The sequence below is a fragment of the Triticum aestivum genome, chromosome 2D (assembly GCF_018294505.1).
Source record: "Triticum aestivum cultivar Chinese Spring chromosome 2D, IWGSC CS RefSeq v2.1, whole genome shotgun sequence".
Classification (NCBI taxonomy): domain Eukaryota; kingdom Viridiplantae; phylum Streptophyta; class Magnoliopsida; order Poales; family Poaceae; genus Triticum; species Triticum aestivum.
In genome coordinates this window covers 90,169,865-90,193,925 of record NC_057799.1, presented here as the reverse complement: position 1 = coordinate 90,193,925, position 24,061 = coordinate 90,169,865, and the positions used below count along the sequence as shown (strand labels likewise).

The 24,061-nt window shown below is 42.1% G+C and overlaps 1 protein-coding gene across 1 annotated transcript; it reads right to left on the bottom strand.

Moving 5' to 3' along the window:
* Nucleotides 1-470: 470 nt before the first annotated feature.
* On the bottom strand, nucleotides 471-23,302 carry LOC123051855 (transcription-associated protein 1). Its single transcript, XM_044474843.1, has 36 exons — nucleotides 22,994-23,302; nucleotides 21,694-22,421; nucleotides 21,492-21,620; nucleotides 21,326-21,411; nucleotides 20,636-20,744; nucleotides 19,935-20,030; nucleotides 18,987-19,049; nucleotides 18,848-18,907; nucleotides 17,673-17,741; nucleotides 17,462-17,543; nucleotides 17,302-17,354; nucleotides 17,073-17,135; nucleotides 15,765-16,994; nucleotides 13,750-14,742; nucleotides 13,324-13,659; nucleotides 12,894-13,152; nucleotides 12,353-12,575; nucleotides 11,285-11,684; nucleotides 10,023-10,172; nucleotides 9,708-9,929; nucleotides 9,405-9,626; nucleotides 8,668-9,318; nucleotides 8,085-8,345; nucleotides 7,608-7,964; nucleotides 6,456-6,859; nucleotides 5,952-6,381; nucleotides 4,496-5,797; nucleotides 4,149-4,409; nucleotides 3,782-4,072; nucleotides 3,241-3,684; nucleotides 2,576-3,007; nucleotides 2,133-2,411; nucleotides 1,610-2,012; nucleotides 1,350-1,498; nucleotides 976-1,182; nucleotides 471-878 (listed from the first exon to the last, which is right to left on the bottom strand). Exons 1-36 carry the CDS (start codon nucleotides 23,055-23,057, stop codon nucleotides 759-761), a joined length of 11,628 nt encoding a protein of 3,875 aa, XP_044330778.1. The 5' UTR covers nucleotides 23,058-23,302; the 3' UTR covers nucleotides 471-758.
* Nucleotides 23,303-24,061: the final 759 nt, after the last annotated feature.

Sequence of the window (24,061 nt, the reverse complement as noted above, 5' to 3'; positions counted from 1 at the left end):
CGGTGCCACGCTGGTGGCGTGACCGACGACCGGGGCTGGTCAAAGGCGCCTTGGCGTGGAGCACGGCAACGTGCAAGAGGCAGGCGTGAAGAAGGGGGGGGGGGGGGGCAATATAAGGCGGCCCAGGGTCATCTAGTACAGATTATACGCCGATAGGCGGATCACACGCGGAGCAGCATGCAACAGGGCGCTACTGGGCGTACAGACCCCGCCCAATGACGGTGACCCCGGGTGCAACCTCCACCCATCATGAACCGCCCAGCCGGGACACCGCGTGCAAGCCATCCACCTTTGTGACATATAGTTATATTTTATATGTTACATGTATGAATGGTCAAACTTTCTCTCAAAACGAAAGGATCAAACGCGGGCGAAGGGAGCACAGCGCAAGTTTTTAAAGGCAGTCTTCAAGAAAGAAAATACATGGTGCAACATCCAAGAGACAGGATTCGTCTGCCACAATTATGACGAAAGTCACAACAATTATTTCTTGAATCTCATTCTCTAGGAGTCATGTCTCGGTTTCGAAATTGGACATGTTACCGTTGGTTCATTCATGCTGCCCAGCTAAACCAACAAAATCAGACTATGTCAATACCGGCAGGAAAACAGAGCTGCAACCCCAGCTTCCTACTTTATCTACACGAACACGATACAAGCTAGCGGACCCGTTCTGCTACATAAGGTTATATTCACAGGAGATATTAACTAGGGAGACACTACTTGCTCATTAGTCTACAAAATGTGATTCGCATCCCTCAGAACCACGGGTGCCACGTCGGATCCATCATGCACAGGTTCCTCGAAGATAGCGCCGATTCCACCAGTTCTGTAACGCCTCTTTGGACAGACTGGGGCGGTTCTGTTGTGCTCTCCTCCTGAAAAATCAAGAGAATGGTCAGAGATCGCACAACTTAAATGCTATCTGCAAAAGATCAAGCGCCACGCAAACATCATCTTCAAGAAACTGCATACCTCATCAGCAAGATAATGTGGTGATATGGATTTGATACGGTTGATGACGTGATCCACATTGTGTATAACCTTTTGCTGGAAATCCAATGGATTGATCATTCCAGCGGCAACTGGAACAGACGGAATGCCAAGCGGCCTTCTCCATGACCAAGATAACAGCTCGTCGCGGAAAAACATAGCCAAATGATGCCATATGTGTTGGGTTTGCTGAAAATCATAATAGCAGCAATTTCAACATGTGGCGCATGCAATAAAACTAAATAGATGCACCCTATAATGAATCTTCAAGCAGAATCGGTACCAAGATAAGATCCTATCTTAGTCTTAGAGAATATATCCTACAAGAATCACCTATGCTGGGTGGAAATACTCACTTTAGGTGAAACCACAGACTGGGCAGCAGAACACATGGCAGAAACGATGAGACCTTCAACGCCAAAATTTGAGAAGAAAGCTTGCATGTTGCGTGTCAGCCTAAATGGAACTAGCTCACTGAACTCGATCAATCCATTTGGATCATAAGCTGCAAAAAAAAAAATCAAATGTGAGTGATCATCAAGTTCCACATGCCATATTTACATAGATTGATTATTGACCCTCAAAAAGAAGGATTAATGATCATCAAGAAGAATACCTGGATGGAAGTCAGTCTGGAAGATCTTCCCGGTATTTTTCGCAAACAGAATTTTATTAGGAGCCCTGCCACCAATCTGCAACATGTATGACATGAAGCAGGACAGAGCCACTTGGATTGCAAACTGTTTCTTGAAAGTCCAAAGGTGGTTGCCAGTTGGCAGAATCTTGTGCATGTACTGGGAGAAGATATTATCATTTACAATACTTTTAGTAATTTCATTGTATGCTTGCAAACGCAGTTCCACCACTTGTTCAGGAGAAACCTGCCCTGAGATGGCTTGATTTAGCTGCTCTTTAAAAATTGTTATAGGTGAATCAGCTTCTCTGTTATGCCGTGCACAGTTGATTTCATAAACCTCAAGGAAAGTGCTGTACATCAAATCATCCTCTACCATCCGAACCTGAATAATAAAAATTGCAATGTCAAGACATGTTCATTACATACTACCTTGAACCTAAAAGTTCAGGATAACAGACTATTATCAGGTAAAGAATAGGGCAGAACCAGGGGGTTAGTTCACCTGAGACCAAACAGGAATAATTATCGGGGTATGGATAGCAAGATGGCGACGTCTAGACTCCTTGTGTTTGTCAAACATTTTGTTTAGCACACGGAAAAGCTGCAGCATTCTTTCATCACTCCGAGCATTCGGAGTCAATGATGTCTGAACAATAAAATGGCGCTGTGAACCATCAGAACCAATAAGTGTCAGGCGCCGAAAGCTACTACCATGTCTCCGGACAATTGGTATATCAGGTCCAACTCTGTCCAACTTGACAGTGTGGTCAGGTGCAACCTCCTGCAAAAGAAATGCAAAGTGAGATAATACAAACAATAACCAGTGTGGCGAGTAGTACACAGTCAAGAACTGGTGGGTAGCATAAAACTTTCAAAAGAATGTGGAGCATTATCTTCATCTGACACCGATCATGAGTGAAATAGTTCAAAAGAATAAGGACCGACCTGATCTGTAAAATACTGCCCCGGGAGTTCTACGTCAACAACATGAAAATCCCTAAGTACTTTACTTTCTTCCTCTAGCTTTAATACAGCAGGAAATCTGTCCTCAACATTACTCTGCAGAATATTCTTCCAGTGCTTCAATCTCTCAGTAAGTTCAGCAAGGGTTGATGGAAATGTAGTAGCACTATCTGGGTCAAGGTCACGCTCAAAATCTTGCTTGTACTCCTTGACAAAATCAACATGTTTGTTAACAGCATCTTGTGAAAAGCAAGCCCTGCACACACCAGAAAGCTCCTTCTTGAGAGATTGCGGAACCTCGCCTGTGGTTGCAGTTGGATACTTGTAGCAGCGATGAAGCAGTGCATTAACCACAGCAAGAAGTCTTTCCTCAGGAAGAGTAACAAATCTTGATCCAATTTCAGACAGTAAAAGCTGAAACAAGCATGAAATAACATTATATTATAAACCTTCATTATAGACGAACTATATTGTACATAAGCATCACAGCTTTCTGCCGATTTTAAAGGGTGCCATTGTTTAACAAATTTCCTTAAAAATGTGCAAACAGCCTAAAACTATTTACTCTACAATTATAGAGCAGTTGGTGGTTTAGAAATAATATATCACCTCTACCACGCTTTTGAGATATGTACATTAGTTCTTACCTCTAGTTCGTTGGCTAGATTGGTATGCTTGCTCCTAAGAGCTTCCATGATATCCTTTGCAGCATCAAAGGCACTTGCTGCGGAAGTGACCCAACCAAGTCCATTGTTACGTCTTAGTGCATTTTGTGAACCCTCTGCACCTGTTGAGCTCTGTTGACCTTGATCATGACTGGTACTTGTACCACCTTCAACCGTAGATCTGTCCACCTCTTGTCCTTGGAGGTTGCCCCCCTCATGAGAACCTGTAGCACCACCTGACTGGGCGGCCTGATGAACCTGGTTGTCAGAAGTCAAATTACCACCCGCACTGCTGTTATTTGCAGTATTGTTTGCCAACATGGCTTGTTGCATACGCTGCTGAGCCAACATATTTCTTCCCATTTCAGTTTTAGTAGCAACATCACGCCGCTCCATCAAGTATGTACGAAGCCAATAATACAAGGCCTGCATGAACAACTTTCAGATGTCATCCAGAGGCAAGAATATGCATTTTTTTAGTCCAAGAAGTTCAATAACAAGAAAGTTAAAGCATTGATTTTACCTGTGGATAAACTTGAGCTATCTTCAGCAAAACCAATTTGCAGTGTTGAGCTTCATTTCTCTGTAATGATAGCAACAATTGGGGGATCCAAGAAAGCCAAACCCAATGGGGCAGCTGCTCAAGATATTTATCTAAAGCCCTTCCGACTGGTTCATTTTGCGTATCAAAGCTGAGAAGATAGAGAATTCGAGCTAGATGGCTCCTTGAGTTCGAAACTCCATATTTAACGCCTTGGAAAAAACAACTTGCGGCATACTCAAGCCAAACCTCTTCTTGTGTTTCTTTGAAAATCTGCATAAAGGCAAACAATCATAATTACTCAATAAATCTGGACGGGCATTGTTAACAAAGAGGATCATAGCCATACCATGTCACAATAATTTCCCCAGCTAATCCACCCTTTTGGCAAATGCTTAAAAAGGGTGATTGCATTTGAATACGCAACATTTGCATTCTCGCAGTCATTCATTTTCAACATGAAGTCGCCTTTCAGACGAAATATTTCTGCTTTATTTTTCACAGGGAAAAATTCCAAATTGGTATTATTGATCAAGTTAAGACCACTGACTAGTTCGCCTTTCATATCTAAGTATGCCTTAGCTTGTTCGCATATCTTCACAAATGCTTCCTGCAAGCAGATCAGAACGCAAACTAGTAAAATAGACATTGGATGAGTGTGCAGTAATACAAATTTTTAATGGTAGAGACAGTCACCTGGACTTCCATTGTAGCATGCCCATACATCTTATCAAGTATAGTAACACAAACATCAGGAAGACCATGCTTGCGAGTGATGTGAGCAAGCTTGTTCACATTCCAAGCCTTGTCTCGGTAACCAAGATGATGAAGTTGAGGATTTGTTTGGCCAAAATCCTTGAACGCATCTATTACCGAATTGTACATTTCATTCCTCCATTGGAGCAGGTCATACCAAATAGTCGTATTGTCCCAATCATTAGGAGTCCTAAGTCTCCATGTCTCAAGGATATCCTTGAGATCAGCAAATGAATTCTGGTGATTTGAACTGGCACCGGAGTTCCCCGAAGCTGGTTTATTCCCATTTGCAATGTCAAGAAGTATTTTAGAGGATTCTTTCACTTCAACCAACTGCTGAAACTGCTGCAGCAGAGGCATTCGGGACTGCACAGACATCTCAGGCAACTGCCACCACTGTTCTAGTGCGAGTTCAACACCTTTGCTAACGAGGTTCTCAGCTTCTCCAACACCATTAGTACCTTTGTCATGAAGAGTGAAAAATGCTTGAATCAGACGTAACTTTGGTGTCTCTTCTACTTGAGCTTTCGGAATTACATGCTCCTTCATATATGTCCAGTCAGGTGCCTTCCAGAGGCAATCCAAAAGAATCTCATAATTCTCCACACCTTTTCCAAAATCAGCCAATACTTCCCACTGGCCTAACTGAGTTGCACAAGACAACCACTGTTCTTCCCACAGACACATTTCAGCTTTTGGGACAGTATTATTGTATGTGCCCTGAGTTGCTTTGATCATTGCCTGGTAAAAGAGGGTTTGCGCCTGCTGCCAATATCCATGCTGGACAAGTGATAGCCCAGCTCTAGTTTCTGCAGTGATTGATCTTCTCTTCCATAATCCATACCTCATGTCATCTTCATTCAGAAGCCTGTATAACTCGGCCAGTGACTCGGAGCATTTAGCCTCATTCATAAGCAGCATGTGACTCTCAAGTAATGCGATTGAAGTGTGCCAGGCATTGCAAGTTTTTCCAATATATTTGATAAGCTCGCTCGGCATGCGTGGTTGAGGGTGGCTCAAATGAAGACCTTCAAGAAGTGCTTGGGCTACATTAGGCCTGCATCCCTGCTGCCTCTTATGGTAGTCTTTTGAGAGAAGTGCAATTATTGGCTTGGCTAGCGCAACTTGTTCATCTTTCTGTAAAGTAACCCAAACAATTGGGAAGACAAGAACCCACAAATGATACGCAACATTGGGATCAGCAAAAGCAAGTTCTTTCAATGGAGCCATGACATCTGCCACCTGCATAAATTACAGATAACAAAGGAATTAGTTCTTAACATGGATTACATTCAAGACAAAGATTTCTTGCAAGCGAAACTGGCAAAAGGGTTAAATAAAAATATAGCCCCATCCAGATTAGCCTGCCTCTATGAAAGTTTAGAATGGTATTTACCACAAGCTTGCTTGCTTCATTTAAGAACTGAGAATGCCTCGTCGTAAGAGAATCAAATGACAGGGAAGTGCCATCCAAGCTTTCATGAGCGTCAGGAACCTGCTGTGGCATGATAATGCGATCTGGAACTGGACCCACTATCGTAAGCGGGGTAAGTCGAGCAGAATTTGAGGCAAGAGAAATTGGTTCATTTTCAACTAATATAGCTAAAATGAGATCCAAGCCTTGCTTCAACCAGAAAACATCACTCACTGCTTCCCAGTCCTGAGTCTGTATTATAAATTGCAATCTAGCAAATAACGTCTTTCCCACGTAGTCATGGTAAAGCCTGAAGAACCGCTTCCTCATTTCTGGATCTTTAGCCCTAAATCCAAGCATGTATTGTCTCTCAACCTTATGAAAATACTCTTGCCTGGAAGCCAATGGATATCTGCACAAACAAATAAATATCAAATAGAAACCAAAAACTACTAATAAAAACTTGCTGCATAGAGATGTTCTTACTTGGTAGAATCACCACAAAGTGAATAAAGAAGCTGCAGATACTTTGCATCCCATTCTTCTTGTGCGGATGAGGAGAAACTTTTCCTGTCAACCACTGATAACTTCTGAAGATAAGTTACTATATCTTTTGGGTTAAGAGAACTAACAGAGCCAGCTGATGAAACAAGTCTGTAGTCATCCTCAATCCAAGCTTTTATCATGTCTAGTATGCATAGAAGAACACTGGAATCAGTGCCTCTCTCTGAAAGAAGTGTTTGAAGTATTTGTCCCATATTTCGTCTGTACTCAGAAGAGCCCATCACCCTCTCACTTATGAGCTTTAGGACAGTCTTCATGTTGCATATGACAGTAGAATCCACAGTAGGGCGCGAGCTAACTGCTGAATCCATTTCAGGCCTCTGTCCCTAAAAGTATTGCAATGTCAATTGCCAAGGTGAATCAAGCAAGTGTTCACTGAGTCTTATCAGAAAAATTGTGCATGGAATAGGAACCATACAACATAGTTAAACAATAATAACAAATAGCAGGTTTGGTCATTAAATGGGTAATCCTAATTCTAATTCTGACGTAAAAAGTTGTAGGTCATAGGAAAAAAATAACCAAAAGAAAACTAAGGGACAAAGTGGAAGCTGAGACTGAAACGGACTATAGCGTTGACATTTAAGGGTAGAGTGACAACTAGTCAATCATGTACTAAGCTCCGCCTGGGTTTCTTACTCCCCCTTGTATTTTTGGGTCAAACTTTGTGACATACAACGTGCGCTTTGTGACATACAACGTGCGCTTTGTGACATACAACGTATATTTTGTTTCTGTTAGTCAAATCTACGGTCAAAATTGGGCACAAAATACTAAGGGGGGCAATAAACCCGGACGGAGGTAGTACATGGGTACACGATGCGACAAAGTTTGCTGGACAACTAATTTAAAGTGACCTGTGTTTCACCCTGGATAAGTTATCTTGATGTCACTGTTTATTCAGTTCACCAAATATAATTAATCAATAATAAGGTTTGCTACAGCCATACAAGTAAAAGATAAGTGAGATCCAAGGATAAGAGATCAAAAATGCAGATTGCTTGCACCAAAATATGTTAGCGTATTAGTGCATTAAGGTAAGTTAAAAAACATAACAAAATTAAGTCAACATACTTGTCGGGCATGGTTGCCAGCAGAAGATCCCATATCCCGTGCAAGACGTTGCAGGACACGAAGAAGCAGCACAATAAATGGATCAATGAAATTCTTTTGTACTTCTGCAAGTGCATTGAGGACGAACAGTGCAAAGCTTATTATAGAGTTAGCATTGCTAGCTTCGAGTGTTATCTGTGGAGTTGTCACAGCAGCAAGATGCTTCTGAATGAGATCTTGAACCCTTTGATACAACATTTTTATATCCTGCGGTGTCGTAGCCGCTTCAAGTGGAAAAGCGCTGAATACCATCTTTAGCAAGGAACAAAGGGACTTTCCAGCATCCAGCATTTTGTTATTGAAGCAAGGTTCCAGTATCTAAGCACAAGAGTTCACAGAACATATCAAAGATTAGAAACATCTGTGTAGACCCCCTCAAAAATAGGAATCTAAGGAAGACCTTGTCAAGAGAGGAGACATAATTCTGGAGTAACTTACTTGAGAAATATGATTGATGTTATTCCGAATGAAGAGGCGGGGTTGTTTTTCCAGGACTTTGTTCATAACATCAAGACCCTGTGCAAGCGCCGTTGCAGGGTCCTTTGACTGGGAGGGTGTCAGATTCCCAAGCAGCTTCTCGAGATAATTGAATTTAACATTGGCATTGGGCCAGACTTCCAAAGCTTGTGTCAGCAAATCAAGAGCTTGCTTGTACATTGAACTAGATTCTTTTTCCTTGGGTTCAATTACCAGTGACACCTATTCTCCAAATCAATGAATTTATATGAGTATCCACTACTTCAAACCAAATATAAAATGCGACGTGGACATGCTGATTGTTTAGGAGAGTGCTATATGACAAAAGAGCAATGAGCCAGCTAATCCACAGCTCCCCTTAAGGGGAGAAAGCACAGGTTATCAAGTTGTGATATACGCCGCAAGTATACAACACCACAAAACAAGAGGTATACCTTAGAAACATGCATGTATTTTGAAAGAAAAATATTATTTTAACGCACACAATCTACTGATGCAGTGTGTTATTTAAAACAAAAGGCGTAAAACTAAAAAAGATAATTACCCTTATAAGGAAAGTAATAATCATCTCTTCCATTGCAGCATTGGGTTTATATTCCTCATCCGGTTGCCCAGAAGATCCTGGTGTTTCAATATTAGGTATGGATGCCCCACCAGGTGACATCACAGGAAGAGGTTGTAAGCCTGGCTCAACCTTTACCCTCTTACTCAGATCATCAGCAAACATGGGAACATCTGAAGAGCGTTTTGGATCACCACCAATAACAGTAGGGCTAAGCATATCAACAATCTGATTCTGGCTCTCACTTTCCTGCACAACTTTCATTTCACTCTGCCTCTGTCTCTCCCACGCCACTACCAATCCAGCAAGTTCGATTGCAAGACGTCGGTTTTCAGCAGTTGTGTTGTATGGTAATCCAAGACGGCTAAGAGAGTTAACCATCTGGGGAACAAAATGTGCTCTGCAACTATAGAACAGTTCTGCATGGCGAACAATTAGCTGGAATATGTGAATCATGTTGGGAATAGAATGGCCTTCCTCCACAAGGATTTTCTTCGTGTATCTGATCCATATTGGCATGCGAGTATCCCCAGGAGGGAGTCTTCTAGGCAGAGCAGGCATAAGGATATCAAGAGCTTGCTTCACTAGCAACTTATTTTCTGGTTGGCATGTCCGTAATAGAGCAATAAAAACCTGGGCAATATAACAGGTCAGACTGGCTTGCTGGATAAGCTGGTAACAATGCACAGTTGTTACAGGAGAAATTTATGTTAACCTACCTGTAGAATTATCTTTTCAGGGGCTTGATATGCCTCTAAGAAATGGCACACGTTCACAAAGGCCCACTGTTTGCTGGAATTGTCTTCACGTTTAAGATGGTTCCAGCCAAACTTTATGAGTTCCTTTCGATGGTGAACAAGGTCATTCTGAAGATACTTCAGAAGTAATGTGGCAAGCTGAAGGAGTTCTATTCTTAAAGGCTCGTCATATTCAGCACTGACCTAGACACATGAAAAAAAATCCCATTACCCTCATGAAGAGAAAAAGACCAGGCATGTATTAAGGAGTGGACTATAGTTCACCTCTTCCGGAGGATCAAGAAGCTTGTCAACAATAATTTTAACTATAGAAGGATCAACAACTTCCCAACTTTGTCCGTTTTGGAAAGAATGAGCTAGCATTGGAAGAATGAGTATCTGCATAGCAACAACCAAATGATCTTGCCCATACTGTTTTAGTTGGAATATGTTCAGAAAGTGAGTCAGAATAGTTTTCTTCAAATTTGGAGCATATCCTTCAGCAACCTAAATGCAACATGTAAATGTGTAAGAAATGGTAAGCACTCAGAAAATACAAGCGAACAACTTGCACGAATTAGAAACAAGAAATGGGGTTACCTCTATGACATAAAATTCCTTCAGAAAGCTATAATCTATTCGGCTTCGGTACAAGAATATTGATAGCATATCAAAGAGTGCACTAACTTCAGTACGATCGTGCCTTAAGTAATTCAGGAAGCATTTTATGAGCCGTTTGCTTTCCATCACCTGGTCAGAAAGCAAATATATTAAAAAAAAACAAGATCTGGATAGAATGTGGAAATCTGCAATATGCTAAGGGATCAAAGTAACTCACAATATTTACCACAGCATTAATAAGTTGCAAAAGAGTAAATTTTGTCTTGCAACAGGAACTCAAGTACCAAACTTCAATTATGAGCAAGTATGTGCATAGGAGTGAATAAGCACTCAGTGCAAGAGGAAGTATGTGCATCGGAGTGAATAAGCTCAGTGCGCGATTTTTTGGCTCTGGGGAGCATATGCTCCCTAATGAACAGTAAAATCAAAATAAATAGTAAATAAATTTCAAAAATTCTGAATTTTTTTGTAGATGTTCATATTAGTGTAGCAAGTGTGCTTGACAATTTTCATGCCATATGGGATAGCAGTGCTTCGTCGGTGAAAAAAACAAAAATACGTGTAACATTTGGCGTTCAACTTGTTTTTTCTTTCACAGGTCAAAATGCTAAAGTTTTTCCCCTGGAAATTTGCACGTACCATTTGGGCGCGACAATGAACACATCTTTTTTTTCAAAAAAAAAATGACATTTGTAAAATCCATTTTTGGCACGCAGGAGCATGTGCTCCCTAGAGCCAAAATGGATTTCTGCAGTGCAGCAGAGTATTCAGATAATGCAGAAACCAGAAAAAAATATCCATGTGATAGTACTAATTGCTTAGGAAGTTAGGATTGTCAAACTGCGCCACTGGTAGGGTACTAAAGTAGAATTTCAGAAGGATCTGTGGAGCACAAAAATTGCCAGAAGTTTGAAGCGTTATTAAAACCTTTAGAGTCCGACAGATTTTTTTTCTTGTGCCATAAATTGATGTTGCAAAAAGAGAGGCCAAAACTGAAGTAACGAACATCTGAAAACAAAAAAAAAATCGAAAAAAGAGTCCAACTTGATAGCCAAATATGGTCTGATACACAGAAAGCTGACACAAGCAAAGCAAAATGCAGGAAATGAAATATAAGTAATGCACAAAACAGAAAATTAAGAAAGGTTAAAACAGGAAAGGCAGCGGTCAAAATATCAAAGATGTTGTACATGACCAGTGTATAAAAGCATCAGGAGTAAGTGGAAAGAGAAAACACCTACCTGGGGTAAACTTAATTCCTGCTCATTCTGCAGGCGAGCAATTCTTGCAGGTGATTTCCAAGCAAGCAACAATGTGTCGAAGACATCCCTGTTGTCACGGAGCCACTCGGGCATCAATTTCACAAGGGTCGAGATAAGTTCTAATCCATTGAAATAACTATCTGAACCAATAACCATGTTTGATGAAGATTGGACAGTAAAACTATTGGTTGTGGCTCCAGCTCCTTCATCCTTTACCGAGGACAACAACTGATTACCAGGTCCCGAAGATGGTAGTTGAGCAGCACCTGCTTCAGTCTGAGAGTTAAACTGTGAAAAGGCACTAGCAAGTATCTTTTGAGGTGACTTCGCAAGTTCATCCCGTAATTCCCCAGTATCAGAGCAGATTATGTACATAAACCTGTATTTTCAAAAAGGAAGAATTAATCAATTTTTGGACGTGATAATATAATTACCCCTATGTTAATCATAGGAGCAAGAGGTGCATTTCAAAGAGGATAAAGCCACAGGACCAAAGGCTGTTCACATATGTATATCTCACAATATAACTTTGAAGGGGAAAATAAGATGTCAGCAGATAACGACAATCTAATGGAAGAATGATTCTGGGGATGCTATTTTTTACCAACCTATTATTTCAATCACCTGGTCGGTGTCTAATTTCAGAGATATGTTGCAAAAAATGTGCATTGCACTTGCAGAATGCCTAAAGTAATTCCCTCTGGATTATGAAGGTACAGTGGTAAAGTACAGTTTTGAAAACACGTGTAAAAATGAATCCATAATAACCCAAAAAATCGCTTCTGGATTAAGCCAGCTAAAAGTCCTTTAAGTTAACTATAATCTACCCAAGTTTGGTAGAGTAGTACTCCCTCCGTCCCATAATGTAAGACGCTTTTTGACTCTAGTGTAGTGTCAAAAAACATCTTATATTATGGGACGGAGGGAGTAGCATATAACCACAAACTGCATTCAGTACTAAACTGTGCTTTTGAAGCTTCCCATTATTGCACAAAGTAGTACTATTCATACATCATCGATAAACGCATGATCTGGTAAAGTGTCTACCTTCTGAAATACTTCTGATGACTTAACCGAGCAAGAAAATAGTCCACAGCCTCCACAGCATAGCGGTTCAAAAACTTGGAGAGTGGAGCACGGTAAGGGCTGTTGATTTCACTATAAAATTGGTCTTCAGGAAGTGCGCTCTCCAAATCTATTACCAAGGTGACAAGGTCATCCAAGAACTTGCTCGCTGCCGCGGGGAGAAGGTGAAAAAGCTCAATCATAGCTGCCCAAGCAAAGAAAAAACATTACGTAAGACCATATACAACTACCAAGCAAAAGAAAGTTAGAAATGAGGACAACATGATTTTGCCAGACAATACAAGGATGGCTTCACATTGGATCACTATTTTTAAATGAATCATATATTTCCCAATGAAGATTATAATCATCTATGTCTAAGTAGGTTCATGTAAAATATGTCACAACTAACAAAGTTAGTGAAGTCTTGGTTTATAAATGTAGAGTGGCATGTAATCCCTTCCCACACACAATATCCTATTTGAGAGAAATAGAATACATGATGAATAGCAAAATATGTCACCTGCAGCTATTTTTGGTTCATCTCCAGTTTTCCAAGATTTTTGACTCTGGGCAAGCTTCTCTGGCTCCAGCCATTTTTTCAAGTGATCCAATAACTTTGCACCCAAAGTTACATTGAACCAATTTGACAGTAATTCAAGCAGACGGGCCAATCCTTGGAGTAACGGCATGGTGAGACTCCTTGTCTGTGCTAAGTTAACTAAGATGGGCCTTAAGCTACTCTGTAAAAGATCTTTTGGCATCCTCTGTTGCTGAACAACCTGTAAATGCAATTACAAGTGAGAACATAACACATGGAAAACATTTTTTTTATGTTGAAATAGTTATTAGTAAAGCAGAGATTAACAAACAAAAGGGTAACAATTAGCAAATATTCTAATTTCCATCGCAAAGTGTCAATATAACAAAACATAAGTGCAGATAAACATTACCTGACGAAGTCCCTCCTTGGCAACATTGACAATTTCAGTTGTCCTACATGTCAGAGACTTGAAAAACATTGAGATGATCTTTGCCCGCAATTCACTGTGAATTGGAGCTTTCAGATCTCCCCAAGCCATCGCAGTACAGAGCAGTTCAATGCATGCAGTTCTTAGTTTATTCCATGTCATGACTATTTTGGCATTCATCAGCTTGGTGACCCATACTGTTTCATCAGCCTCCGCAATTTGCAGTGCTTCTTGCAAAAAATTGACGAGCTCAGGCGACAACTTCAGAAGAGGTGGTCTTAGTGCTAGACAGAAGTTCAGGGCTGTAACAGTACCCACCTGTGACAAAAAGAAAAGAAAAGAAATCTATCAACTGATATTGTCAAAAGTTTAGTCTGGGTGAGTAAAAGGTTAGGAATCCAAGGAAACCTGTTGCTCAACGTTCTTTGAACGCAGAGGTCGTGAAATCAGAGGTTGAAGCAATGGTAGATACAAAGGCTCAAGCAATTCAGAGACTTCACTGCCAGTCCTACTTGCAAGCAGTGATAAGCATGCCTGCACATTCTTTCTCACAACAATTGAAGCATTGGGGTTAAACAGCTCGAAAGCAAGAAACTCAACAACTCCCTGGAAACTTTGTCTGCGGGGTTCACTGTTTGCTTCATCTGCGTTGTTTACTACCCGTAACACTTGTGTTAGGACATGGTTTGTCTCCTCCTGCTCTTTGTTTGCATGCACTGGAAGCCTCTTAAGAACATATATAAGTCCACGTACAACTCTGACCTGAAAGATACATAGGGTTTCCACAGACACTTTACCAACCAATGCTCCAAGGCCTATTACACCACCCATCTGAGCTTGCCACGTGCTACCATAACAACAGTGCAATAAACGGGGCAATAGTTCCTCAAACACGGCAACCCGCACACTCGGGGGAGGAGAATATACTGGATTCAAAGATGGACTAGAAACGAGCATAGGAGTGCTTGGGCCTCCTCTTAGCACACCAGTGTGTTTCATCCGTGCGAGAAAGATTAGTGTCTCAGCAAAAGTATTCAAAGCAAATAGAGCAGCTTTTGCATGTTGACGGTTTTCACTAGATAGAACTTCAACTAATGCATCCAAAAATATTAAAGGGTCCAACTCCCGGAGATTAGATGATGTGGTGCTTCTTGGTCTAGACCCCATGGTGATGCTAGATGACAGGGACGAACCAATAGGCTGCCCAAATCCAGATTGATTGGAGGATGACGAATCAACATGGAAAAGTATAGCAAAATGCCGGCATATATCAACAACAAAGTCATCCTTCTCATCTTGAAGACTGGTATCAGCTTTAGCGGCGATGATAGCTACAAGCAAAACCTTGAAAACAGATTTTTCTGCCAATAATTGTGTCTTTGTCTTGACACCTAAATCTCCCTAAATACAGATAAAATAAAGGGAAGCATCAGTACGAAACAATAAGATTGCTAGAACACAGAGGCCAAGAAAAAAACTATGGTTCCAAGTCCAGAATCAATTACCACTAATCTATGAAATCATTTTGCTTTGGACATGGATCACTAAAACTTAAGGGCTAACTGATCAACAGATCTGCAAATAAGAATCTAAAAGATCTATATGCATAGAATTGCAAGTGTGACGACACCTGATTAAACACCTAGTTGCAGTTAGCTACAATCAGAAGTGCAGATATTGCATGCAACCCAAAAATCACGTGTGCCAACTTGGCAATGATAAAGGCCCAGTATAATCCAAAGACTGAAGATGGTTAGTTTAGTAGAAATTACTAATTCAAAATGATAATTATTAATAGTGGCTTTTAGTTTAGTAGTCCCTCCTTCCCATATTAATTGTCGCTCAAACGGATGTATCTAGCATTGAAATACTTCTAGATACAACCATTTGAGGGACAATTAATATGGGATAGAGGGAGTAGTACCACATTGGCTTTCATTTACAAAGAGGTTACCAGGTAAATAAAAGCCAACTGTTAGTTCCACAAACAAACAATCATCTGCAAAGATATATCAAGTAACTCCAAATGAACACCAAGTCAAAATAAACCTGACTATACATTTTAGCAACTTTGGTAACAGGTAACCATGGGGAATGTACAAATAAGGATATCATATTCCGTAAGAGAAAAAAGGTCTGATTAAACAACACTTCAACCCATTCTCTTTAACTTGTGCTCGATACTGATCCAGTCCTTAATATAATGAACTGAGGGTATCATTTATGACACATGTCACAACAATATTGGCATATGGTAGATCCAAATACTTGTGTGCATCTTAGGGTCAGAATTTTAAGATGTAGACTCATGCATTCTAAAGGACATCAAAAGGAGAAAGGGGGGAGTACATAACAATATTTAATGCTAGTGCTCAATAGTATACACAGGATGTCTTGAGGGGAGTCTTAAATAGTATACCAACCTTCATATCTGAAGCATCGTTGCGACGCCTTGAGGGATCTAATGAAGAAATGAGCAGATGCCCAAGAACGCCAGAGCTCACACCCTCCGCAGGTACATTTTCCCTCAAATTTAACAAAGAGTTCAAGCATACTCGAATAAACTGAAGAGCCTGTTTCCTGTAGAAAGCTTCCATACCATTACCTTGCATAACAGCACCAACAGCAAAATGTATGCATCTGTCCAGAGGAACTAAAAATGGTGTTGCAGGCTCAAAAGTCAGAACTAAACGAAGTCCATGTTCCGGATTTTCTTTGCATTCAAGTGCTAGGGGCTCCTTCAGAAATCGCCTGTTTCGACCGCCTAGCTTACCTAAAAGTTCCAAGGACTTTGTACCCCATTTGTAGGGAAGGGGCCTTAAGTGAGACCATAAAGCAAGAATGACCTCAGACATTAAACTGGCCATGCTAGGTTCCAGAAAATCAGGATTTAGGCTATCAATCCAAAATTCAAGTGTACAAAGAGCTAAGCTCACAAGATCATCATTCCCTTTCAGAGCAAGAACAAGAGGTTTCATCAAACGAGGAATGTGAGGTAGCAACGAACTCAAACGGGCAGGTAATATCAGGCAAAGCTCCAGAATCAAGTCCCGCATATCTGCAGTTGTTGGCCCGTCAAGCATCGAGAGTAACAAATTGAGGCAAGGTTGAAGAGATGGAATAAGATCACGCATCAACGAATCAAATTTAGCACTGTTCAATGCACGGAACATGCTACGGAGAAGGTGCATGTAACCAAGAGGTTTCTCAACTTCAGTGGCACTCTTCATGCAAACTTCCATTATTACTGGCACATGTGGCTGAAGAGTGCGTTCGCAGCTTTCTGGAGCCTTTGCGGCAGCAATAAACAAGAAGCGAAAGAGTTGCAAGACAAGCTTTGCTGCAGGTGAATCTGGTTGTTTCAGAGCATCAAGCTTCGAGCTAACAAGGAAATTAATCAATACATCTGTGAAGGGCCGAAGAACCTTTGGAGCTTGCAGAAGGGAAGAAAATATGTGTAAAAGCTGGTTGTTGGTTATCATGCAATCAAAGAGGTCCGGCATGCAGAAGGAAAACATATCCATGATATCACGAGCTTCCATTATAGCTAGCATTTGTGAAAAACATTGCAGTATGTCCCTCTCCTCATCTTTCTCCTTAAATAGAGCTAAACAGTGAACACCAGATTTTAGAACACCTGAAGTCTTCCGCACCTAGAATAGATGGTCAAGATTTATTACAAAAACTCGAATCAAACCAAGAGGAGAAAAGGCTCGGACAGAGTGATGTACCTCATCCTCCCGCAGTCCCCTGAAGGGTTGAACTGACAAATTAGCAGATTGCTGATTCTGTTGCTGCACAACACATGATAGGATATAAGAACTCAAGGACTAGAGCACAAAGAAAGTGACAAGCGGACAAATTTACTACTCCCTCCGTCCCAAAATGTAAGACCATTTTTGACACTTCTTACATTTTGGGACGGAGGGAGTATTTAGCAATTCAGAGAGTCCATAATACCTGTGGGCGTGGCCAATGAGCATGGGTTATACTCCAAATTATTGTCTTCATTCCTGGTGTGTTCAATATGAAAATTCATAGTTCAGACGTGTAGCCACAAGATGCATGTCATCGCTTAAAAACTTTGAATGGTGTGAATACTGTATATCAAAATGCATACCCATTACGAGTGTCCTTATCAGACTTTTGTAATCATTAACCTCCTTCGTATATTCCAAGGGTGGTTGCAAATTCAACACAGTCTGCAATAGATGTCAAAATGGTTTAATAAACAACAACAAAAAAGCAGCAGCTGTATCAGATTTAGGCATGGATCCCTAATTATGTTTCATGGTGCTTGGTCAGATTCAGCTGCATCACATAAAACACACCTGCAATGGGACTTCGAGCTTCATTCTCAAATTTGGACGTTCCTTCCCTTCCTCAACTTCTTCAAGCAACTACAGAGAACAAGAGAAAGGTAACATAATATAAAACACTAAATGGAAATGACGCAGTAATAATGGGTGCTTGAAAGCCAATTTATGTACTATGGCTCAAAAGTAGATCATGAGATACGCATATTAGTAAGCACAACATGAATCTACCATTACATTTTCAGTTCTCATGTATAAAGAAGCTGAAATTGAAGTAAATGATAGCTACCTTTCATTGTTGTTCATACTAGAAATCTTAAGAACTGATATGTTCTGTTGCAGGACAAGATGGAAATATGTAAAACATGTATATACAAAAGAGACAGGGCACCCAGCCAATCACACAAAGCTACATGACACTTAAAAGAAACCTTATCTTCTTAGCCAGAGTGAGCAGACCCTTAGGTCAACCCTACAGTTGATGATTGGGCCTTAACAATTAGGAGTACTAACAACATTATTCCCCATGCTTTTCCTACCTCATCACCTGCTTTTGTGGATATTTAACAGGCAAAGTAAAGCATGCCGCCAAACAGAAACGTATCGTGTGGATAGGCAATGACGGCAGGGAGAATATATCATGCCGGTAACTAGCAGGGGAAGGCATAAGGATAGTTGGGGGAGATCTTATGCTAGCTACTTTACTGCAACACACCAAGGCCTGCACTTTGGCCTTGGAAATTCCGAATGGATAGTAGATTTCTGCTAGAATAAGACTGAAAAACACTGATAATATGAATCTTCTGTTGTGTATATAGTCGTATACTTATGCAACCGCCGTCCCATATTTCAGTGCTAGATACATTCGTTTGAGCGACAGTTGATATGGGATGGAACAAATGCATACCAAAAAATTAGAGGGACCAAGACTACCAACGCAATCCTACACACATTTGCATTAGAAATTCACACAGCTAGCTCGTACTACATTCCATACAGACCCTGCAGGGATTCAGCTGAGCAGAACTGCCACATTGTTTTGGAACATAGAAGCATTAGAAAATATTGCCTATGTTTTATAGCTGTGTACTGTAGTTCTGCAGTTTGAATTATTGCAATATCTAACCAATGTGGCCATGTGTGTATAATGTGCCAATGGATTGAAGAAAGATTCTGAAGTTTCCATATACCTGAGGAATCGTGCGCTTCAGTGTCCTAAATTTCCCAACAAATGCATCCAATATGCGCCCCTGGTAATTGGCCAATCAGGAGTATTTGTTAAAGAAAAAGTAATCTTTCATGTGTACATTATGAACAAACAATTCTTACCAACAATACTCGTGCTTCATCCATGCTTTGCTGGTCAACACCTTTTTCATATATGGGCTCGACCTAGAGTGGTACCAGAAAAATTAGCGGTTTACAAACGCTATTTTCACTAAAACTACTGTTTAGCTTTATGGTTATGAATGAATATTGAATTACAGAAGGAAAAACTCAACAACAAAAGTAATGTACAAATCACTAGAATTATCTCGGCACTCTGGAAAATCACGGCGACCCCAGGGCACCAGGACAACTAAGTGCATAGGGTCATCTTCGGCGAGAGTTAGACAGTGCAAATACAAACAATAAATGATACCAAGTACTTTATTTAATAAATATACCATTTTGGTAGGAAGTTAGGAGACATAGCATCCAAGGTTACCTAATGTAAAATGTAAGGTACATAATATAGGATAAGCATATTTGGAGAAGAGAAGAGAAAAGAAAAAGGAATGGGAAAAGCAATAACACAAAAATGTAGCAGGAGTGATTGCTTGGACCATCTGGCGATGTTAGGGATAGCTCTTGATTTTTTACGTATGCATTTTCCCTCCCAGCAGGCCACCGCCACAGAACACAGAACCATAGGTAGAGAGGAGACTCGATGATAGAGATGATCGTTGGCAGGCAACCATCGTATCCTGACATCATCATCATCATAGGCCAGCAAAGCCATGATCGAGATCAAGATCGAGCTCAAGTTAAAGGTCTATGTTCAAGGATTTTTTTAAAGATCTGCTATCGTGGAACGGATGTGACGGTGGCAGTGACTTCACTCGCTTCCTCCCCTATCCCCCTCTTATCCCCTCCTTTCCACTCCTTCCAAACACCCACCTAAGTCCAGCTGGCCTGATTAAGCCCACTGACGCCTGCCTCCAGCAGCCAATATGATTTGAAATCCTTGGTAAATGTCATTTTTTGTACTAAAGAAAGGAAGAATAGTAAGCATACCAGATTAAGCATTAGGCGGGCAGACGTCGTATGAATTACGAGAGTTAACGAAGAATCATGCATATTCCGAGAGAACAAATAGATGATCCGTGACAACTGCACAAAAGTGAAGTTACTGCTTTAGTATAAACATCCCCAAAACTCGGTCATGAATATAGTAGAACAAAGCAAAAGTCTGCTCTCGTAGATACTTGCATAATCTTTGCTGAATAAGGAAAATTACAGTATCAGTGTTACAGCTAGCAAAAGAAACATCTGACAAAGCACCTAATCAATCAAACAACTAGCTGCCTAAGCCTTTATATTGATGGTGTTTACAATGAGCAAATAAGATAGTGTTCTCCCTCTAAAATCTATGGAACTGCAGAAATTATGGGTGTGTTTGATTTTAAGCCCAAGTCTACCAAACCAAATTCTACCTGGCCAAAATTTTGGCCATGGTTTCTCATGCCCATGATTTGGCCAATGTCAGCAAGAAAAATAAACTAAAATAGGCAAAGGAGCAAGGCATGTCAAAATATTGGTAAGCATCCAAACAATGACCAAAAATTAGGCCATACCCAAAAAGTAGGTAACGCATGTTTTGGACATAAGCCGGACATACCCTCTGACTGAGCAGTGCCAAATTTGTGATCTTGTGAAATAAATAAATATTTTAACATAACAAGATTGACATGCTAGAGTTAAAGAATAAGATCAACCAGCGGAAGGGAAAGGTCTCCTCGAACATAATGCACCAACTCTGCAAGAAGGGTATAAGCAAGCGGCCTTAATGTCTCGATACAAACTCGCCCTGTGCCAACCAAAACCCTGGAAGACAAGCAATCAAGAGTTAAAACTTGTCTGAAACTAAGAATAAAGCATGACACGCAAAAAAGCAAGCAATCAAGTGCTCCAATATCCATAACAGGGCATAAATGGCATAAGATCACCATGTACCCAGTTGAGTTATAACACAGCAACCGTAAGAAAAGAAGGATAAGGTCAGCGTAACACGTAGTGCCTCATTGACAGCTCAGTGGATATGGTATTGCTCTGCTTACAGTTTTACAGCGATTGTCTACAAACTAAAATTGAGGAGTTCAAACCAATCCAAATCAAGGAGAGGGATGATTTTTTATAATTCCTTAGTTTCCAACTGCTTTGAATTATCCTTGTCTTCAATGAAAAGGAGTTTATGTGACCTTGTTTATTTGGACTATATCTAGAAATATTCAGCCCTCTAAATGTAACTTCGAAAGAAACAGCGAAAGAAACAGGTGGTCATGAGTTATGACATCAGATCAATAGCTAGCTAGCACACCGCATGGTAAACCATCTTGCCTCCGCATTTAAAAATCATGGAACAAAATATGGTAGTGAGCATTCAAGAAGTGAAATGGTTTATGTACCTTTCATCAAGAAGTGTGTCAATCAAGGGAAACAGCCCACGCCTGTATTCAGTGTTGAGAACTTGCTTCAGCCCAACTAGCAGCTCCTGGAATTACATAAATGGAAGTGTTTTAAAATAATGCATGATGCAGCACCTAACTAAGGGAGTTTGCAAAGCATAGTAACCTTTCTTATGGAGACTGAGTCTGCGGGGCATGTAACAAGCAATTTCACAATACTGCTGCATATACTGTTCTCGTATGGCTTTATATAATCTGCGTTGCTTTTTAGCAGGTACGTCAGGAACGACAATGTCTGCAGCACAAACCATCAATCAGTTAAGAACTCCGCAGGCAAGGCAACAGAAGTATAGTGAACTAAGCCCTACCTTGACTTGTGCACCCTTTAACTCAACAAAGGGCGTCTTCAGGTGAGGCGGCACCTTGTCTGGCCCGTTCTCAGCAATTGCTTCCACCATGAGTGGCAATAAGAACGGGATATTTGTCTGCACCAGCTTAGCATACAACTGAAAGAGGAACATCACCACAAGAGGGCTCTCGGTAACTATCTTGAAAGACTGTGCGCTTGGATTGAGTTGTCCACCACTTGGCACTGCCAACATGCCTGGGCCATCGGCAGTGGGGTCCAAATGCTGATTGGACACGGGAGGAACGACATTGGCACTGGCATTGGGGTTATCGAAGAAATGCTTGACGGTAAATTTGAAGTTGCGGTATATTGCAACAACAAAATCAAGAAATGGCTGGACCTCCGCCTCAACAGTAGGGCGGAAGTTGCGGAGAAGGTCAAATACGATTCTAATGGCAAGAAGGGCATTGTCCTCATTGTCCTGTGTTAGCACACGGAGAGAGAGCTTGAGAAGATCCTGCACAAAGGGTCGCAGCACCTCACTGTGCGGAAGCCGGTTGAGGATCTCGATCACCACATTGCGCAGCTTGTGCTCAGCATTTTCGGTGGCCTGTGGTGAGGTGTAGGTGCTCAGGATGGCTGAGAAGGCCCTGAAGTAGCAACGAAGGAAGTTGAGGTAATCCGGAGTATGTGTCATCTCCAGGCTGTCCCGAACTTCCATCACGAGCTGCAGCCGGACTTGCACAGCTGCAAAATAGTCAAACGGATGATTAGGCATCGGACCATTGAGCCAAAAGAGTCACCAACTCCAGTGAAAGTATTATGGCTTTCAAAATTTGCAACTTGGGATTGAACAAAAAGTGTCCTTTACTCCTTTATGGTGAATTTCGACAGGAAACTGGAGAGCAGGCCGTTTGACAAAATTCTACGATGGAGAACTACATGCTAGATTAATTAAAAAAACATGGTTCGGTTCCAGGCAGCGGAAACCTGACACTACAAAATTGTACATTGGGGAGCAATATACCTCTAATTAATCCACACCGTGTAAAGAAGATACAGACTTAATACAACAGAAGGGGAATGCGGAGATTCAGTAAGGTAAACAGGACTGCAAGAGCGACAGTCTAACTGCAGACAAACAAAAAAGGTAGCGAAGAAACAATGGGCGGGTAAACTACAGACGATCCACCGCACCCGGGCGAAATAGCGAGCGCGTCCCGCAAGCACGGCTGCAAAATTGACGCGGCGGCCGGCACATATACGGGAAAAAAAAACAGATAACCAGGGCATGGGGGGAGGGGAACGCGGGGGCGTACGTAGGTCGGGCTCGAAGAGCTTCTGCGAGTGCATCTCCATGTTGGAGCTATTGATGGGCGCCATGGCGGCCCCAGCCCCGCTCGGAGGACGCGCGGGCCACAAACCCTACCGCGCCAGGGCTTAGGGTTTTGGAGATCTGCGCCGCCCGGAGGGGGACGCCGCCGCCGACGGATGGGCGGGGAGGGTGGGGAACGGCGGAGGAGGATGCGCGTTCGATCTTTCCGGCACGGGGCGAGTCGCGCCTCCCGTTTCAGAGCTGACCTCGCGCTCGCGGGCAAGCTGAGGGTTTGAGGGAGGGGGGAGGGAGGGGAGAGAGATGGGGACGAAGGGAGAGAGCGATGGTTTTAATTAGGGAAGGGTGGTCTTGCGTTTGGGGCTCGGGTGGGTTGGCTTGGGTTCGGTCTCGCTGGTTCGGTCGGGCTCGTGGCTTCGGAAAGAAGGAAGCCGGTCAACGCCCCCTCCAAAAGAAGGAACTCTGAAGTTCTGCAGTTCTCTCATTCTGCATTTGTCTAGTATTCATCTAGATCGGGTTCGCGGGTGCAAGGGTGCCGGTCTCAACATTTTACCGAAGCATGTAAGAGCAACTCTAGCAGACCCCGCAAAACGTCCGGCCCGCAAAAATTCCGGCGAGTATGCGGGCTTGGGCCAATTTTGTGGCTAGAACAGAGCCCGCATACTCGCCCGGCCCGCAAAAATTTTTGCCGCAGCCCGCAAACCGCACGCCCCGAGCACTATAAATGCGGTTCCGCGACCCTTTTGCGGGTCCAAACCCTATCCCCCGCCGCCGCGAGCCACCCGATTCCCCTTTCTCCTCTCCCAATTTCTCGTCGTCGGCGACCCTCCGCCCCGCCTCCAGCCCCATGTGGGGGCGAATGTGGAGCTCCGGACACGGCTCCGGCAGCAGATCCGGCCGTGAGAGAGACCCGGAGCGCGAGCGGCGCGTCCGGTCCGACGGGGGCGAGGAAGCGCGGTGCGCGGAAGTGGACCAATTGCGGGCTTTCGCCGCCGGCGAGCTTCGACCGCCGCGAGACGGTGGAGTACGACCGTCGGCGCGCGTCGTTCTCCTC